The 18787-nt window shown below is 43.3% G+C and overlaps 1 protein-coding gene across 2 annotated transcripts in view; it reads right to left on the reverse strand.

Moving 5' to 3' along the window:
- Nucleotides 1–1300: 1300 nt before the first annotated feature.
- The window catches only part of Aoah (acyloxyacyl hydrolase), a 203312-nt gene continuing 185825 nt past the window's right edge, over nucleotides 1301–18787 (reverse strand). For both annotated transcript variants that reach the window (XM_076864004.2, XM_076864014.2), the window contains 2 exons: nucleotides 10853–10929; nucleotides 1301–1502 (listed from right to left, as the gene is read on the reverse strand). In XM_076864004.2, the coding sequence (XP_076720119.1) occupies nucleotides 1374–1502; nucleotides 10853–10929 (206 nt within the window). In that variant the 3' untranslated portion in view covers nucleotides 1301–1373. The remainder of the gene's footprint in view (nucleotides 1503–10852; nucleotides 10930–18787) is intronic.

The raw sequence follows: 18787 nt of genomic DNA on the forward strand, positions 1-18787 counted from the left end.
TTCTATTTCCAGCAAAAACTTCTAAAGAAAAGATGTTTATCATTTTCATGGACTTTGTGGGATTTATGGTACTTGTTGACTTTTAACAGTTCTTAATTTGCTCTGATTTCTTTTTTTCTTCTAAATAAGTATTCAAGTTTATGCCTAATTTTGTATTTATGGTTTTGTGTGCTGTTTTTATTTTTTATTTTGGGGGGTACCAGGGATTGAACTCAGGGGCACTCAGCCACTGAACCCCATTCCCAGCCTTATTTTGTATTTTATTTAGAGACAGGGTCTCATTGAGTTGTTTAGTGTCTTTCTTTTGCTGAGGCTGGCTTTGAACTTGAGATCTTCCTGCCTCAGCCTCCTGAGTCACTAATCCCAGTCATGTGCCACCAGGCCCAGGTTGCATACTGTTTTTCAAGAGGGCCCATGACAGTTGAATGTCCTGCTTGTGCAAGTCCTTGGCAGCCATCCAGCAGCCTTTCTAGGTACAGTCTGGACATGGAGTAGGAGAGTGGGTCTGAGAGGGAAGAAATCAGGAGCCAGACCCTGTAAAATCAGCACAGGGCTTGACCTTGCTCCTGAGGGAAATGGGGAGCCACTGCAAGTTTTAAGCAAAAACAGACTTGTATTCTTAAAAGATGCCCATAGTAGCCGAGTGAAGAATATTTTGGTGGGGTCAGATCAGGGGACTGGGAAAAAAGGAAGGAAATTTTTATCTAAGCAAAGAAACAAAATTACAAAAACCCAAGACCCAGATTTGTTGTCTGTGGAAGCTGCAGGATTCTACCTGTCTAAGCATCTACTTTTTTCAGTCTCTGTAAATAAAGTTAAGCATCTAAAGAGTCACTCAAAACACCTCCAGGCCTAAAATCAGACAACAGGAAACAGAAAGTGTTAAAAGAGCCACAGACATAGATCAAACTCTGTTACCCTGGCACCTCAGGGATCACCTGTCAACAACAATATTTGAGGTTATATCTATCAGGCAGGTTAGAACAGAGTCCCTGGGTAATAAGGGGCAGGGCCAATCCCTGACACACCAAGACCATGTGCAAATTGTTGAATATCATTGGGTGGTTTATGTTTTAAATAAGACCCCTTTTTAGAATGACTAACTGTTGTCGGGCACAGAATACTCCCAGGCTGGAAATCATCCTCAAACCGCTTTATTAAGGGTTACTTCAGGAAAAGTTGGAGGGGAATTGACCCTGGAAGAACATGGCACCACAACAGTATTCAGCTCTGCTCTTGAGGAAAGAATTTTGCAAAGATGCTCTGCAGGGGGTACTTTGGGCCTATGACATAGGGGCCCCTCAACACGCTGCTGATGAGTTGATCCAAGTTTCTGCCTCCCCGTGATCCTCAGGTGTGTATGCCTGAGACACTCAGTGCCCACCTTGGTCTCCAAACACCTGCTCAATCTGGGAATTGAATGGATTCTCCTTTCCCAGGACCTGGGGCCACTGGAGCTGCACTTTCTTCCATAAATTCTCTGCCAGCAGGAATGAAGCCACCTGCAAGAAAGAACCCAAAGGAGGAGGACAAGAGAAATTATAAAAGGAAAAGAATTGACTAGCAAGGTTTACTTTATTCTTTCTGTGGTGGGCAGACCTTAGAACAAACCAAGTGAGAGTGAACGCAGTCCTTCCCCAGTTGAGTCTCCAAATGAGAACACGGCCCAATCACTCACCTTGATTTTAGTTTTGTGAGATCCTAAGGGGAGGACCCCATTAAGCTATATGACATACAGAAATGGCAAGATAGTAAGTGTGTATTGTTTAAATTGCTAAAGGAAATTTTTATTTGATACTAGATGATAAATACACATTCTCAGAAATCACTTATGCCTTTATTTGTGGACGGTTAACATTTGCTGCAGGCCTGAGGCTTGGGTTTGGAGATGACCATGACGAAGCCTCCCTTCCAGGAACTCCTACCCTAGGGAGGGAACCAGGAATACAAAATTACAACTCTAAACCCCTAGGGAGGGCTGTGATGATGAGGTGCACACCAGAGGGGAAGGGAATCAATCCTGTCAAGTGGGAAAGGGGCAGGTCCTCTTGCAAGAAGGTGATGACTGCACTGAATTTTCAAGAAGGAGGTGGCCAGAAGCTGCTGTGGGGAAACACTGAGCATGGGGGAGGATGTAGCCTACGGGAGGGAGTATCGTGTTAGGGGACTATGGGTGCCTGAGGTGAGGCTGGGCAGGGCACCTGAGAGGGGTGGGATCCTGGAGGAGGCTGTGGGTGTGTGCAGTCAGGCTGGAGGGCCAGAGCGGGGCATTCTTGCTTAATGCCTAATGGGCTGAGCTCTTGATCTCCTGCCTGACCCCCACTCTCTCTGATCCTGTTGCTGCATGTCAAGTTTTCCAGCAGGATCTCATGTTGGTTGTCCAGTACTCTGGCTTGTCATCGGCATCTCTTGGAAGAGGAGATTCTTTCTCTGCAGATGATGATATCCTCATTTGGCAAATGAGGCCTAGCCAGGCCTTTGAGCCCCAGATGGCTCCATCTCCACAGTGAATTTTTAAGGTTGAATAATAAGAGGAATGTAATTGCTGAAGGCCTTAGGGGCCTCAAAAGCACAGGGACACTCCCCTACAAGGGAGTTTACAGTTCACCATTTTGATAGGCAGTGCTGTGTGACATTGAGCAGCTCACTTGTACTCTTTGGGCCCCAGATCTCTCATTTCCACGGTGAATGAGCTGGAATCATTGATCTAAAGTCCTTCCTGGGTCTAAATTGTGTGTAACATTTTAGTAGGTGTTAGAAAAACTAGAGCTGATTTAGTCATGGCATTAAATATCCTCAGTATTTTGATGTGTTCCAGAGCCTTCTGAGGTAGTCCTAAAATCTCATCTAATCAAACATATAATTATACCCATGCAGTATCTAACACCCTGTAGTCCCTCCACATATCGGCACATACCATACATACTACACACACCACATACATGCACAGCACACACTGGCCCACCCACACGGCATACTCCTATAACATCTGCAAATATACACTGTCAACATACACCACATACACACCAAGCAGAGTGCGTACACATACACACACACACACCCCCGCCACATATACATCCACAACACCCCCCATAGCACATCAAACCCTCCCCTCCCCCATGCACACATTTTGTACTTAAAAGCAGGAGGGAGTCAAAAGTTGCCTGTCAAGCTGACCGTTCTTTGGGAAGGGTCAGATCATCTCCCATACAAAACAATCAGTATCTTTGAAGACAGAGGCCTGGTCTTGTATCTGTTTTCCCTGCCATTTTTCAATGAAGGAGGCTGCTGTCAGGTCTGTGGAAAATTACCAGATCTTCTGCTTTTGTTTTTTTGGTTTTGACTTTCAATTTGACACACCTAGGCTGTCTTTCTAACAAGAAAAACATCCCAAGCTACCTGTGGGTACTTGTTTCATCTCTGTTCATAGGGTGGAGACAGGAGGGAGGGTAAGAAGAGGAAAATGAAAGAGCTCATTTGAGCATGTGGCAACTGTTTGGTTTGAAAGCAATTAGATGGCTGTCACTCCAAGAGATTACAATATTTATGAGTGTGTGTTGCTAAAATATTGTATCTCAAATGAGAATTGTTCATGATGTAGAGACCCACTGTAATCGTTCCTTCATCCCTTCGTGTGACTCGCATTTGCTGAGCACCACTGGGGCTTCTCACGTGAGCAATCTGCTGTCACACTCCCATGGTCCACCACATAGGAGAGGCCCAGCTGTCCTTCTCTCCTTTTCTTCCAGATCAGCCCTTCTTGAGCACAGGTATTCTTTTGTGCTTCTCTATTCAGTTAAAAAAAAGTAAAACAATATCTATTTCATTCTTGGAAAAATGAAGGAGGAAATTCAGCAAAAAGAGAAAACACAGAACAAAAGCTATCTGTAATTAAAATAGAGGTAGCTTCTCTAGCATTGGGTGGAGAAGCCTTTCTGATTTTATATCCAACACACACACACACACACACACACACACACAGTGGATCCCTCTGAGAATATCATTTTAAAATCTGCACACATGTGCAGTAAGGGGAACTCTTTTCCGTGAATAGTTCCATGAGTGCTGACAGATGCGCACAGTTGTGTAACTGCCCTACAATTTTATTTGCTTTGCTATTACCAATGTATCTGTGTTGGTGTATATCCTCAAAAAGATGGATCTGCTTCATTGTTTGTATTTGATGCGTGGTGTTCCAGCAGGTGGATGCAAGCTCATTTATTTTACAGGTGGAAGATTTTTTCCACACATGTCCATAGCATTTGTCCTGAGGCCAGAGGACAGAGATACCTGCTTCTGCCTGCTCACACAGCATTTCAGCACGGGAGGGGCTCCTAGGCTGCCTGGCTTGTTCGCTTACCCTGCTGCACACGTGTGTGGAGTGCAATCTAGTCCAGCAGAATGCCAGGGAGTTGGGAGGGGGGCCGGTTCTAGTTACATGAGTTCTTCTGGTAAAGGAGTTAGGCCCTTCTGTGTTTTTTCCTTGACAGTTGAAAACCTTTCAGGGTCCACTTTCTTGCTTTCTTGCATATAAACATGTCCAGTTCATAACATGATAAAGCCAGAAGCAGTTTCTGAGTTGATCAAGTCAGCCTCTTGTAATAGAACCTGATGTTTTATTTAATTGCTTGGTGAGTTGGAATTGTGCCAAGCTATCCTTCTAGTGGTCTGTGACCACTGCTGAGAATTTGAGAGGAGATGGGTGGAGTCTATACTGACTCTAGGATGCACTTGAGCGGAATTTCTTAAGTGAAATCTTCTCTGATTCAAGAATTTGCCTTGTGGTCCCCTTTGTTTGGTCCTCGATGATGATGATGATGATGATGATGATGATGATGATGATGATTTGCACTCGGGATCGAACTCAAGGACACCTTAACACTGAGCTACATCCCAGTCCTCTTCTGTCTCCCTTTTCCCCTCCTTCCTTTCTTCCCTCTCTCTTTCTCTGTTTCCTTCTTTCTTTTTCTATCTTTCTTTCTGCAGGGTACCTGGGATTGAGCTCAGGGGCACTCAACCACTGAGCCACATTCCCAACTCCATTTTGAATTTATTTAGAGACAGGGTTTCACTGAGTTGTTTAGCACCTTGCTGTTGCTGAGGCTGGCTTTGAACTCCTGACCCTCCTGCCTCAGCTGAGCTGCTAGAATTACATGCATGCGCCACCGCTGCCAGCCACTCTTTTCATTTTTTAATTTGAAATAGGTCTTGCTAAGTTGCTGAGGGTTTCACTAAGTTGCTGAGGCTGGCCTCAAACTTTCTCTCCTCCTGCTTCTCAGCCTTCTGAGTCACTGGGATTATAGTTGTGTCCTACTGCAGTTGGCTAGATTTTTTTTTTTTTAAACACAATTAGCCTAAAAATCTTGGAAGTTGTTTTTACTTTGATTTTTTAAAAAATATTAATGTGGATAGACACAATATCTTTATTTATTTATATATGGTGCTGAGGATCGAACCCAAGTACTTCATGCATGCTAGGTAAGTGCTCTACCACTGAGCCACAACCCCAGTCCCTGTCACTTTGCTTTTTTAAAATCCTTCCAGAACAAACTTTTCAATGGTTGCCTTTTCTTTCCACTGGGATTACAGCAGAGTTAGCATTATATTTCCTAGTCTAACATCTACATGATGTCACAATTATTTTCCAATGCTTCATATCTTTGGTATTGAGGGTACACCTTTCATCACTGAGCATGTTCCCTGGGCTCTCCCATGAGCCCACTGGAGAGATCTGAAGGAGATGTAGGGAACATGCATTTTAAAGCTCCTCACCCTCACCCCAGGCTCAGTACTGTTTGAGTACTACTTCTTACAAGACTCATAATGTATTTCTGGGTACTAAATCTTAAGTTCTGTGATGTGAACATTGGTGGATTTTATTCAATTTAGTATGCTTGTCCAGTTGATGGGCTCATTTGGCCATGGAGACTGAGAAAAATAGGAATAATTGAATATTCTGCAATAGCTCAGGCTTCCTCAGGCACCTCTGCCTGAGTGAGGTTAGAACAGAGTCCCTGGGTAATAAGGACACTATTTCGTGAACTCAGTTGGCTCCCTGTTACTGCAGAACCTTGCCACAGGGCCAGGTGGCTGCTTGTGTCCTGGCACCACTACCTGGTGGGGCCCCTCCTCCAGGGACACCATGTCTGACGTGGTGTGGTACCTCTGTGGGGCGTCACCTGCACACCTGCCTGCTACCATTCTGAAGCCAACACCATGTGGTGGTCATCGGTCCTCTTGGAACATTTTGCTCCTCTTTAAAAGTCTCACAGAAGGAGCAACAGAGCAGGACAACTTAACACCATGTTGGTTTAGGTAAAATTTTTGTGGAAGATTTTTATTTACAGCCTCTGATCTCCCAGGAATGGGGAGAAGAGTGGAGGATCATGAGGTGGTGAGGTTTCTTGATCGGGTCCTTGTCAACAGCTGCCATACACTTTCAGAGTCTTTCCTGTCTTCTGATGAACAATTTCAAATTAAGGCACATTTCTTGAATCAACTATAGTCTACTTATGAGGAGTGTTTTTTGGGGAGGTTTTCAAGCCCTCTAAGAAAACACACTGATGTCAGGAACACCCCCAGGTTCATGAGACACCCCAGGATAGGGCAGTGTCCCAGCAGCCATCAGAGTTGGATAGGATGTAGGGGGGAGGTCCTCCTCACTCCCCCTCAGAAGCTAATTACTTTTTTTTTTGCTACTAAAATAGAACTCCTTAGTGAAAGAATCATAAAAACAAATCTTAAATAAGAATGAGCTTTCTGTAATGTTTTGAACAACTAATAAAAAAAAAAAAAGAAAATGCAAGATTATACAGATTTCACCAAAAAACTTAAAATGACTTTTGATGTCTTTTAAGTTGAACTCCTGCTAAATTTAACTCTGGGCTTCTACCAGACCAAAGGTATAAAATCTGCTCTGAATGTATTTCTCCCACAGGAAGCACGCTCCAGGGCTATCTTGAGAAGACTGCTTTTAAACACCTGCGGGAAGCCCTAACCACAGGAAGGCAGAGCTGTCTTCCTCTGCCCTTCTCATTTTCACAGGAGCACAGTCTGTTGGACTTGGTTATGTTTGGTCCTGATTGATTTTAAATCCGCAAACTGAAAACTGAAAACATGACAGTGGTGTAAGATGTATCTAAACATTAATATTCAAGGAAAAGTATCAATTCCCTATCAGCTCAATCCCCCTTGTGCTGTGGGGTCATCTCCAAAATGATGGTTGCAAGTTGGTACAGAAAACAAATTAAATAGACATGGTCCCTGCTCTGTGGTTCCCTGGATCAGATTCCCTCTTGCCCTGTACCATTGCCAATGCTTTTTCTTCTTCATCTTTACTTTTATTATTTTTTTAGGAGCTCCATAAGTCTTCCCAGGGCCCTTGTTTCCCAGGGGCTTACAAGTCGAAACGAATAGAAATCTGGAGGCTGTTAACCTCTTTGAAACAAATCCATTGATTACATGTGCTATGTCTGTCTCCAGTAGCGTGCAGGGTTCAGGGCTGAACAGGGAGGAGGGAATTGATTCACGGAAACTTCCTTGCTTGCAGTAGGAGTTTGAAGAGGATGGTTTGAGCTGCTGTCGTCGTGATGAGAGGAGAGGAGGTTGTTTTTGCAGGGAGAGTGGCTTGGTCGAAGCTTCCAAGGCAGGAGGTGTCAGGGATGTTGACAGGTGATCCCCGAGGTGCCAGGGTAACAGAGTTTGATCTATGTCTGTGGCTCTTTTAACACTTTCTGTTTCCTGTTGTCTGATTTTAGGCCTGGAGGTCTTTTGAGTGACTCTTCAGATGCTTAACTTTATTTACAGAGACTGAAAAAAGTAGATGCTTAGACAGGTAGAATCCTGCAGCTTCCACAGACAACAAGTCTGGGTCTTGGGTTTTTGCAATTTTGTTTCTTTGCTTAGATAAAAATTTCCTTCCTTTTTCCCCAGTCCCCTGATCTGACCCCACCAAAATATTCTTCACTCAGCTACTATGGGCATCTTTTAAGAATACAAGTCTGTTTTTGCTTAAAACTTGCAGTGGCTCCCCATTTCCCTCAGGAGCAAGGTCAAGCCCTGTGCTGATTTTACAGGGTCTGGCTCCTGATTTCTTCCCTCTCAGACCCACTCTCCTACTCCATGTCCAGACTGTACAAAGGCACTTTGGATTCCTCCATGGTCCCAGGGTTTCTTTCATATTCAGGTCTGTGCCCACACAGTTTCCTCTGCTCAAAACATTTTTGCAGCCCACGCCCATCTCTTCCCTTTGCTCTCATCACCTCCTCCGGACAACCTTTTCTAACACCTTTTTCTGTTTCCATGCTGCTCCGGTGGCATGCTGTGTTTGCACGCTTGGAGGCATTCACCACATTATATTTGTCTGTTTGTTCATTGTTCGCCTACTTTATACTCCAATCTTAAATCACAGGGGCTTCTTGTTTGCTTGTGAATTCTCGCCGTGCTTTGACACCTGGGGAGGAATGCGCTAAATATTTTTGGATGGAAAGTTCCCAAATTTGGACTTTTCAGCTCACTATTGAGCATGGTAAACCGACAGGTTTGGACCTGGCCATCTGTGCCTGCCCACTTAACTGTGGCTGCTAAGAGCCATAGCCAAGTAGTAATGATGCATGGCATTTTTGGTTGAAAGGTGACGCCAGCAAGCCATTGAGATGATATGATTATGTTAAGATTTGCATTCAAATGGATATTAGACCCCTGCTGTCCGCCTCGGCCTGCTACTTTGGAGCTCTAGCGGGACTCCCGGAGAGTTCCCATTGGTTGGGGAAGTAGGGTAAAAGGGATTTCCAGAGGAGGGATCTCCCTGTTGGGGTAGTGTGTCCCGGGAGAACGCCGCGTACTGGGTCGGCATATTTCCCTGGAGCATACAGGGTATTGGCGGGAGTATCAAAAATAAAGTTTGTTCCTGTTTGAGTGGCTCGTGATTTTGTGCCCAACCAGACTGCGGCATGTGGCTGTACCTCTGCTGCCCACTTTACCACTGGATACCAGGATGCAAACAAGTCTTGCAGGAATCACATAAGATTATGACATATAAGCAGCTTCAGCCTTGACTTTTTGAATAGCCAGGTATAGCAAAGCTGTTTGAGCACAAGCTAGACCCGCAGTTTGACAGACCTTGAACCCAATAATATTTTAAGAGTCAGGGACAGATTGATCATTTGATAGTTGAGACAAATATGCCCCAGGGACAAAGTAAAGCTGTCTTTGACGGTTTCTTTTTTCTGTTTGTTCCTAATTGATACCCTACCTATCTTTTCATATGTTCACTCTCTATAGAATCCAAATTCTATTGTGTGCAGAGAACAATGAGAACTGCTGTCTCAAGCAGGTGTAGTGGTGACCTGCCTGTGATCCCAGCTACTCAAGCAGAGGGAGGAATTCTAGAGCCTGGGTAACATAGCAAGACTCTGTCTCAAAAGAACTATTACATCTTTCCCTATTATTGACAGGAAGAAGGGCTTCACATTCACTATTCTAAAACGAAAGACACTATTTTTTTTGGCAGCCAGACCCTAATATGTAACCAGCTTCCAGCTAATTATTCTCCAATCATCACCCATTTGATACACAGGAAAGTTAGATATTCCAAGGTACATTTAAAAAAAAAAATTAAAAAGTGAGGTGGGAAATTAATATTCACTTTAAAATTTACCCTGCCTTTTATTTGTGGGCTCCACTGTTTTTTCTCCCATTAGGAAGTACACCCTCTGCCCACTGGAACTTGTAGAGCCTAGAGCTGGGGTCCGAGAGCTGTGGTTCTATTCAGGATCTCAAGAGGATGAGCAACCCTCCCTGTGGCCTAGCTGACCATGGAACCCAAGGCCACCGGGGGGCACCTCCAGCAGTGCTCTCAGGTTTGTAGCCATATCATTGCCACACCAAACTTACCAAAACCTGGGTCAGAAAGACAATGGAGATGGAGGATTGCCTGCCCCAGATGGCCTGTCTCCCCTGCGGAGGACAGCTTTCAAAATTTTGCCAGCCGTCAAGTACTCCCACACGTTTTCCTCTTCCTTTTTTAAAATAAAAAAATGTCAGGAGCAAGTCCAGTATACCTGACAGATGAAAGTGGAGCTTCTCTGATGGAAGCCAGGATAATAGGTTGGGTGGGGACAGGAGGGAAGGTTCCTGCCCTCCACCTCCCTTGCTTTGTGAAGAGGCCAGACAGGAGCTGCTTTATAGAGCTACACTCTGGAATATGAGATGAGAAACAGCTCAGACCGCAGGATCCTGCTAAGGACATTTACTCTTCTCCTACAGTGTCCTTTCTAGAAGGATCCATGGAAGAAATTTCAGACAGTTCTTGCTTTCAGGAATCATTATGCTTGTTGATTTTTTTTAATATTTATTTTTTAATTTTTTGGTGGACACAATATCTTTGTTTTATTTTTATGTGGTTCTCCTCAGCATTGAACCCAGCGCCCCACGCATGCCAGGCAAGCACGCTACCCCTTGAGCCACATCCCCAGCCCCGCTTGTTGATTTTTTATAAGTGGTTGGTTTATGTTTAATCTTATGCAGGTCATGACTATCTCATGGAGGCCTTTGGTCCTGGCTGCTACACAGCCTTAAGCTGATTTCATAAGCCTCCTCTGGCAGTTTCTTAGGCTTGCCCTGCACAGATTCTACAAACTCTAGAAACCAAGTCAGGAACCTGGGTATGATTTCTACTCATTTTCCTTTGCCTCTGATTTTCACTGCATTTTGACTGAATTGTCTTACACTGTGATGTGCACTACCTCAAATCCTTTCTGGAACAAAACAGAAGAAAAATGAACACATCCATGAATAAGTATATTTAAAAAAATAACCAAGCCAGATAGCTGTCAGATCTGACTGTGCTTACCTCGTTGGGGTGGAATCCATCTACGGGTTCAATGAGCTGCCAGGGCTGTCCACCTCTCCTCCGCCACTCCTCTATGACTACAGGACACACAACCAGAGGGTTACAGATGCCCTTCCACAAAGGTCAATGTCGAGGGCAAGGACCGAACGAGATGTCATCAGGACTGCCCGCTCCTTCCCAGGCCATGGCAGCCTCTGAGCTGTGGTCTTGGGCTGGGATCTTCTGGGACAGAAATGATCTTCCCATGGAGTGATTTTCTTCTTCTAACTCCAAAAGAGAATGTGTGAGCTTGCTGGGATGAATGTGATTTGTGTAGCTGGGAGTGCAGGGGAAAAAGGGAACTCTCAAATATTCAGTGATTTAAGTCCATCTCATTTTTCAGTGGACAGGAGCACAGCAGTGCAGGGAGGGAAATTTAGCATTTTGTGAACATCTCCTTTCCCGGGCTGCCATTTGCAGACACTGCCTCCATGTGTCAAGCCATCACCTTGAACAATCCTACAGCATGTCAGAAATATAATTACATAAAATTATCTCAACTTCGCTTTTAGAGAGAAAGTGGCTACAGAGAAAATATTATGAGCCCCAAAGTGATGAAACGCAATAAAACTGTCCTTCAACAAAGATGAGAGACCAAAGATGTCAGTTGCTCCAAGGCAACGGTGCAATTAACACTGTGTTGTACCATCACTTAGCCAGTAAGAACTCCTGAAGGAAATTCCAAATCCCTAGAGAACCTGCAAAGAGACTTGTGCTTCCTGTCTGGTCATCGCCCTTGCTTTCCTGGTGTCCAGTGAGGGCAGAAGTCACAGCTAAGATTCCTCTGGTTCTATTCTCTTCATCCCCCAGAAAATGCAGGGCAGAGATCCGTCCCTCTTTTTTCTCCCCCTATTACTCCAGGGAAGGATGGAGATTCTATCCGGGGCTTTGACTGGACAAGGGAAGCTGGACTTTCCCAGGGCTGAGTCAGTTAGTACTCAATTGCTTCTGCAGTTACTCTGGATACTACAGCTTGCTTTCCTCTCTTATTACCCAATCTCTGTCCCCCAAGAGGCTGCAGATAATGTTGCCCTTCTCAGAGTTTAGGAAGAAATTCGTGCCACTGCTTTGGAGTGCTGTGCACTGGATCATCAGTCCCTGTTAACTTATTTCCTAGTGGAATGGCCACCACTGAACAGCTTTTGCATGATATACTTCTGGGTGTTATGGGAGGTTGATAGAAGAAGCAACTCTTGGTAAGTGGGCTTTGCATTTCTTACAAAACTGAGCTAGCTGTCTACTGTGTCACTGTGTCATGAGGTGTCCTCTCTCAAGGGAGAGATTGCTTCACACTGATAAATGCCACCCTCTCTCAAGGAATGGTATGTATCTGCTCTTCTGATAGGAAGCTCAGAGCTGTCTTGACACATTTGTTCCACTAGGTCAGCTTGCAGCCCTCAACAATTTCTTTCCTGATGTGGCCATAGTATCCTGTAAAAAGCAGAGTCTCAGGGAAGTTTATCTGCCCCAGTCTCCAGTTTGCCTGGCCAGAGTTCTGCTGTTTGGGGGTCATCACCTTGAAATCAGACTTTCTGTTTCAGGTTCAATTATGTCTGCTCTGCCATTTCCTCTGTATCTTGCATTTCAAAACTCATGTGTGGATCCCAGATTGCCCTCCCTGGTCACAATGCTGGCTTTGTATGCTCTGTGACCCTGTTCCAGCCCATTCCTGGCTCTGACTGACTCATATGCCATGACATTAACTTATGCTCATTTTAAACTCTTTGTTCTCTCTCTTGCCTGGCAGAAGATAGACCAGTTTCCTCCTCATCTATTGGGTCTTGCTTTTCTAAGTTTTTATTTTTTATTTTTGGTACTGGGGATTGAACCCAGGGTCACTTTACCACTGAGCCACATCTAGTCCATTTTACTTTGTTGAGACAGGATCTCACTAAGTTGCTTAAGGCCTCGCTAAGTTGCTAGGCTGGCTTTGAACTCGCAATCCTCCTGCCTCAGCCTCCCAAATCTCTAGGATTATAGGCAAGTGCCACCATGTCTGGCTCCTGCTTTTTTATTTTCTAACTTTATGTTGATTCTTCATTGGAGCCACCTCCATCCTAAACGTCCAACAGGCTGCCCTTAAAGGACAGCCAGGCATTTAGAATGGATTTTGCAAATATGGAGCCACAGTCAATTCTCTGTAGCCCCATTGATGTCCTTTGTGATCTCATGGTATTTGTCTCCTCCTCTCTCCTTGCAGTCCCACAAAAATCAACAAGGATGGGGACAGGCCCTATCTGGGTCAGATGTCGACCTCTCCACCCCTCAGACTTCAGAGGTAACATTGCTTCCACGTGCCTGTATTCCTTTCTACTTCCCCCAAGTTGTCAATAAGATTTTTATCCCTTTCCTGCATCCTTCTTTATTTCTGATATTTTTTATTATGCCATATCGATGTTATCAGAAGAATGAATAAAAGAAAATTCCAACAAGATGTGGAATGGCCTGAATGTTGCGTCCTTCCCAAATTCCTATATTGAAATCCTTGCTGTGCACCTCCTCTATGATTAGGAAGTCGCCTTTGGGAAGTAATTAGGCCATGAGAGCGGAGCCATCATGAATGAGGACCCTTCCTGCCATGTGAGGATACAAGGAGGAGTTGGCAGCCTGCGACCTAGAAGAGCACTGTCACCAGAGCCCAAACACGTGGCACCACCTGTGAGAAATAGAGCTCTGTGTTTATAAGCCATTCAGTGTATGGCCCTTTATTACAGTGGCCTAAGATAGAGCCCCTGATGCTGTTCATCAGGGGGCTCTGATGAACAGCTGTGTTAACAAGCTCAGCCAGTGGGAACTCAGCCCCATCGAGACCTCAGATAGAACCAGCTGAAGAGTTGCAAAGCACTGGATGGAGAAGAGCCAGGCAGAGGCATCTTGTGTTAAATAGATATACAGCAAGTCATGGAGTGGACCAGGTCCGCTTAGTGTTCTATGGCCCAGCGGAGTGGGAAGTGTCACATAAGACTTTTTGACTCTCTATGTTTATAGAGAAGGTTGAGTGACAAGTTCAATTGCAACCTGTCAAAATTCAGAAAAGAATTATAGTGATCAAGAGACTTAGAAACTCCAGAGTGGAAAGCAGATTTGGGCCTGTGAAGGAAACACAGCTTAAGCTCAGGTTGTGTTCCATGAGAGGAAGGTTTACTTGGAGCCTGGTATGAAAAAAGGTCAGATTTGCTTATACACGAGTTTTCTCCAATGTGATTCAGTTTTGGCAATGTGATTAGTTTATTCTAAGCTTTTTTTTTTCCATTTTGAGTTTTCCAAATTTGAATTTTGAAGTGTCCATATTTGAATTTTATGTGTTTTACTAACTGCCAAACTAGAAACTATGGTCCTTAGAGAAAGGGAGAGGTGTTGATAGATATCTCTAAGGAACAGCATAATTCAACCATCAGTGATGATTTTCAAAATGAGAAGAGATGGTCAGTCCCTTCTGCTTCCTATGCAGGCTTGAGCAATCCCATAATTGTGGAAGTAATGAAAGAAAAACTCAGGAATAAAAGCATAAAGAGAAGGGAAAGGATATTTACTTGCCAAGTTTTGCCAGGGAGCAGATGTATACCCTAGGTGGGGTCAGTGGGAGAGGGCTTCTTTTTAGTATCACCAAACTTGAATATCAATGATAGCCCATTCTTCCTTACCAGGAATCTTATTCCTGACTCGAAATCTCTCTCCTCTATATCAGTAGCCACTATGAGGGAGTCTAGCCTTCAGAAAATCTAACTTGCCATATAAAATAATACAATGAGTATTGAAAGAAAATGCCATGAGGTTACCAAGGCTATAATAAGTCCATTCACAGTGGAAAATATCATTTTCTCTGTGTCTGTGAAGGCAGTATTGGTCACCACGTAGGAATAGACGTCAGGACTGTAAAATTTAAAGGTAGTCTTAGAAACTCACAGTCACGAGTATAAGGTTTTATTTGTACTTTGAGTATTCCTAGGCAGAATGATACTTTACCAAAAAAAAAAAAAAAAAAAAATCTCAGGATGAAATTCTACTTTCTCAGGAGAAATGCAATAGCAGACAGTGGTCTTTATTTCTTTTCTGATTGATTTCAGAGCAGGAGGGCCATTCAATCAAGGATAACATAGTAAGTTGGTCAGTTTCCTTCCTATCCAGAACCATCATTCAAAATAGGTAAATGAATTGCTAATCGTTCTTCAGAAGATATGAATTAAAATGAAAAGATCATGGACCATCTGTTGGGATTTGGTGCATGATATGTCTTTATCTTTAAAGTCAGAGGAAGTCTGCTAATGACCAGCTTTTCAAAGATGTGATAGAGACGGTGGAGGAAGGCTCACAAGGCACTTGTGGGCTCTGATGAACAGCAACACTAGCAGGCATTTTAAGGAACTGGTTAGCACACGGAGTCACTGGCTGGTTTAGCAGAAGTATCCAGGGGAATGGGAAACCAAAGACAAGATTTACTTGGAGTGAGTTGTCTTGGAAGCTGAGGGCAGCTGGAGGTATATTTAAAGTGTTGGTGTAAAAATGGCCCTATCAGCCAGCTGGCATTTTCTTTCCCTTTCTGGAAAGGTGCGATACAAAGAAAAAGGACATCACCTGCTCAAGTTGGCATTTCCTGAAGGCAGAAAAAGTTGCTTCCTATGCTTAGTTCACAACCCGTTAGAAAAGGAGTCAGCAAAAGATAAAAAAGAATCTTTGGAGATGAGCAATCATCTTTTCAGTGCTGGACCGAGGCTGTCAGAGTGAAGAACAAATAGGTCTTATGCCTACCCTCAAGTGACAGGGGTCCTCAACAGCAATTCGCTCGGTCACCAGGATGTGAAATTGGGAATTTCGGTGTCATGAGAAATGAGTATATTTGTGATGCAATAGTCAGCTCAAATATAGTACTGAAATGAGAAGAGGGGTTTTCATGGGACTATTAAGACTGCATATTTAATAAGTGACTTTACGGAGTTTTTAATTCTGATAGAAAGTGCAATGATAAAAAGCCACATTTCTACCATATCTTCCTCAAAGTGACTCAATGAATTCTCAGCATGAATGGTGATGGGAGGTAGGCTGGATATTGAAAGAGAATAAACATGTATCACCTGGGAGAATGCAGGAGCTGCTTTATAAATGATGGAGGCAGTGGGAGATGCCGGCTAACAGCCACTGAGTCCTTAGACTTGACAAGCTTTGGTCTCACTTCATCCTCACATAAACCCTATGGTTTAGTTACTGCTACTTTACATAAAAAGAAACAAAATTTGAGTGGTTGTTTAGTTTGCTTGAGGGTACAGAGCTTCTCTGCCTGAACTGGGGTAAGAACACAGATGTAAATTATGGGCTTTTTCTATAATAGCACATTACACCCACATGAGGTGGATTTCCAGGTTAATGTGCTGTTCATACTGAAAAGTTACCCACAGAAATGGATCTGAGTGGATGATCCCCGCACTTGAAATGCTAGCATATCAAGCTCCAAATGCCCTTACTTGGGCTTAAGTCAAGTCATTACCTCAATTCCTGAAAACTAGATAAAAATTCTAGCTTTTTCAGAGGTAGACATGGTGGCACCCGTTCAATCAATGTGGGCTGCTGTACCAGAAGTTTATGAAGGCAAGTCTAGAGCGCTGTGTGTCCACTCTCCTATTCATTCTGCCCATGAATCCTCCCCAGTGGGGTGCCTACTAACTTCACATAGAGAAGATGAAGAAGGCCCTGTACCAGAACCGAATCTTCAGTTATTTTTTTTTAACAAATGGCAGGAGATTGCAAAATAAGAAATTCCTTGAACTGTGGATGGGAATTTTTAAGCACGGAGAAATACCTGGGAAATTGCAATCATGTTGATGAAGAATATTCAGTTCAGTTTAACTGAGATATCTATTTTTTGTTCTGCATTTATTGTTGCCATGAAGACAGGAAAGAGCTGGCAAGGCTTTGTTTCCAAGCTTTCTAGTTCACCACTGGAATGCTGTGTCACAGATAAAGCTCTTTCTTCTCTCTGTATTCTCTTGGAGATAATTCTGTTTGATTGACAATGATATTCCAAGCATCTACACAGCTCTTGGCACAGAGAAGACACAGTTAAAAAAAAATCTGATGATTGAATGACCAAGCTCTTAATCTTGGGGTAAGATATAGATGACCTGAAGATTGTGATTAGGAAGATCTGGAGTGAAGCCTGCCTTCACAATTGGCTCCCAGGTGGCATTCATTTTGCTCATCCCAAACCACACATGGAGTGGCAAAGGCATGACTATGGTACTCTCTCCTGGGAACAGGTTATGTAGCAAGCATAGCATTTATGAGCATGACACATTTCATATAATTATCACAAAGATTGTTAGGTAGATACGGCATCCCCACTTCCAGGTCTAGAAAGGGGCAGTTAGAGTTGTTCAGAGAATTGTCTCAGAGATAATAAATGACAGGGCCAGCGATCACCCTGGAAAATATGAAAGTCCCATGTGAATGTTAGATAAAAGTCCCATGTGAATGTTAGACAATATTATATTTTTAATAACTTTATCTATATTCAAGGTTGGTGATGATCAAAGATCACTTGGTGGTGCATTTGTTTACACCAGGAATTCATTAACCAGTCTTTAACTCTGCATTTTAATGAGAGGTTATTTATCAAAATGTCTCTCCCCATGAGAGAAATGTGTATTATGCAGGCAGGAAATCTAGTTAAGGGAGATCAGTCTTGTTGAAAAGATGTTCAGAGTTGAAGTACTAGGGTCTGCAATGCACAATGTGTCAACTAATGTAATATTTGATAATTCATGATGGCCATCTGCTCTATCCCAGATGCTTGGGCTGGAAGGGCTGGTGGTGGGGGATAGAGACGATAAACTCTGGATAAGAAATCTTCCACCCTTTGCATACACTGTAAAGCTTTTCATTAGCATCATCTCAGCTGGCAGTCAATCAACAGGGGGCTTTCTCTTGTATAAAAATTGCTTAGCAATAAAAATGAATCTGGAAGGATTACAATCAATAAATAATACTTTTTTCAGAGTCAAGATGTAAAGGATAAATCCATAGCTCTAATAATCATGCCTATTTTTGTGGGGCCTCTCACTAGTGGACAGAACACTCAAAAAGAAACTTGATATTCTTTCTAGAAAGTTGGGATGGAGGTTGTTTATTTCCCCCGACACAAACTCTTTGGTTCCTCCCTTAGTGATTCTGATTAGGTTGGGGTTGAGGTTCATCCTGACTGGGGCCTGGGAATCTGCACTGCAACTGAGTCCCCAAGTAATCTTGTGTCCCACTGTGAGAGGTATTGTCTTACCCCTCACTTCTGGTACACCCTTCATTAGCCTGTAGGTAAGAAGGACATTGCTGAATTGGTAAGAACAGGTTAGGTGATTCCATTAGTTCCAAGGCTCCCAGTCCAAAGCTCTCTCCAAGGATCGGTTCTATTCCTTTCAGAATTCTGAAGTGATGGCAAAAGTCAGATGGCAGTCATCAAAGATACAAACAATAATTCATAGTGCAGAGGATGTGGAGGAAAAAGAATCCTTTTACACTGTTGGTGGGACTGTAGATAGTACAACCACCACTGAAATCAGTACCGAGGTTCCTCAAAAGACTAGAAATGGAACCAATATATGACCCAGCTATATCACTCCTTGGTATTTACCCTAAAGAATTGAAGTCATCATACTATAGCGATACATGCATACCCATGTTTACAGCAGCACAATTCACAATAGCCAAACTATGGAACCAGTTCATCAGTGAATGAATGGATAAAGAAAATGTGTCATATATACACAATGGAGTTTTAAACCTACCATAAAGAAAAATGAAATTATGTCATTTGCAGAAAAATGGATAGAACTTGAGACTATTATGTTAGGCAAAATAAGGCAAGCTTAGAAGGCCATTTTCTCTCATGTGTGGAAGCTAGAAAGAAAA

This window comes from Callospermophilus lateralis, chromosome 1 (genome assembly GCF_048772815.1).
Source record: "Callospermophilus lateralis isolate mCalLat2 chromosome 1, mCalLat2.hap1, whole genome shotgun sequence".
Taxonomy (NCBI): domain Eukaryota; kingdom Metazoa; phylum Chordata; class Mammalia; order Rodentia; family Sciuridae; genus Callospermophilus; species Callospermophilus lateralis.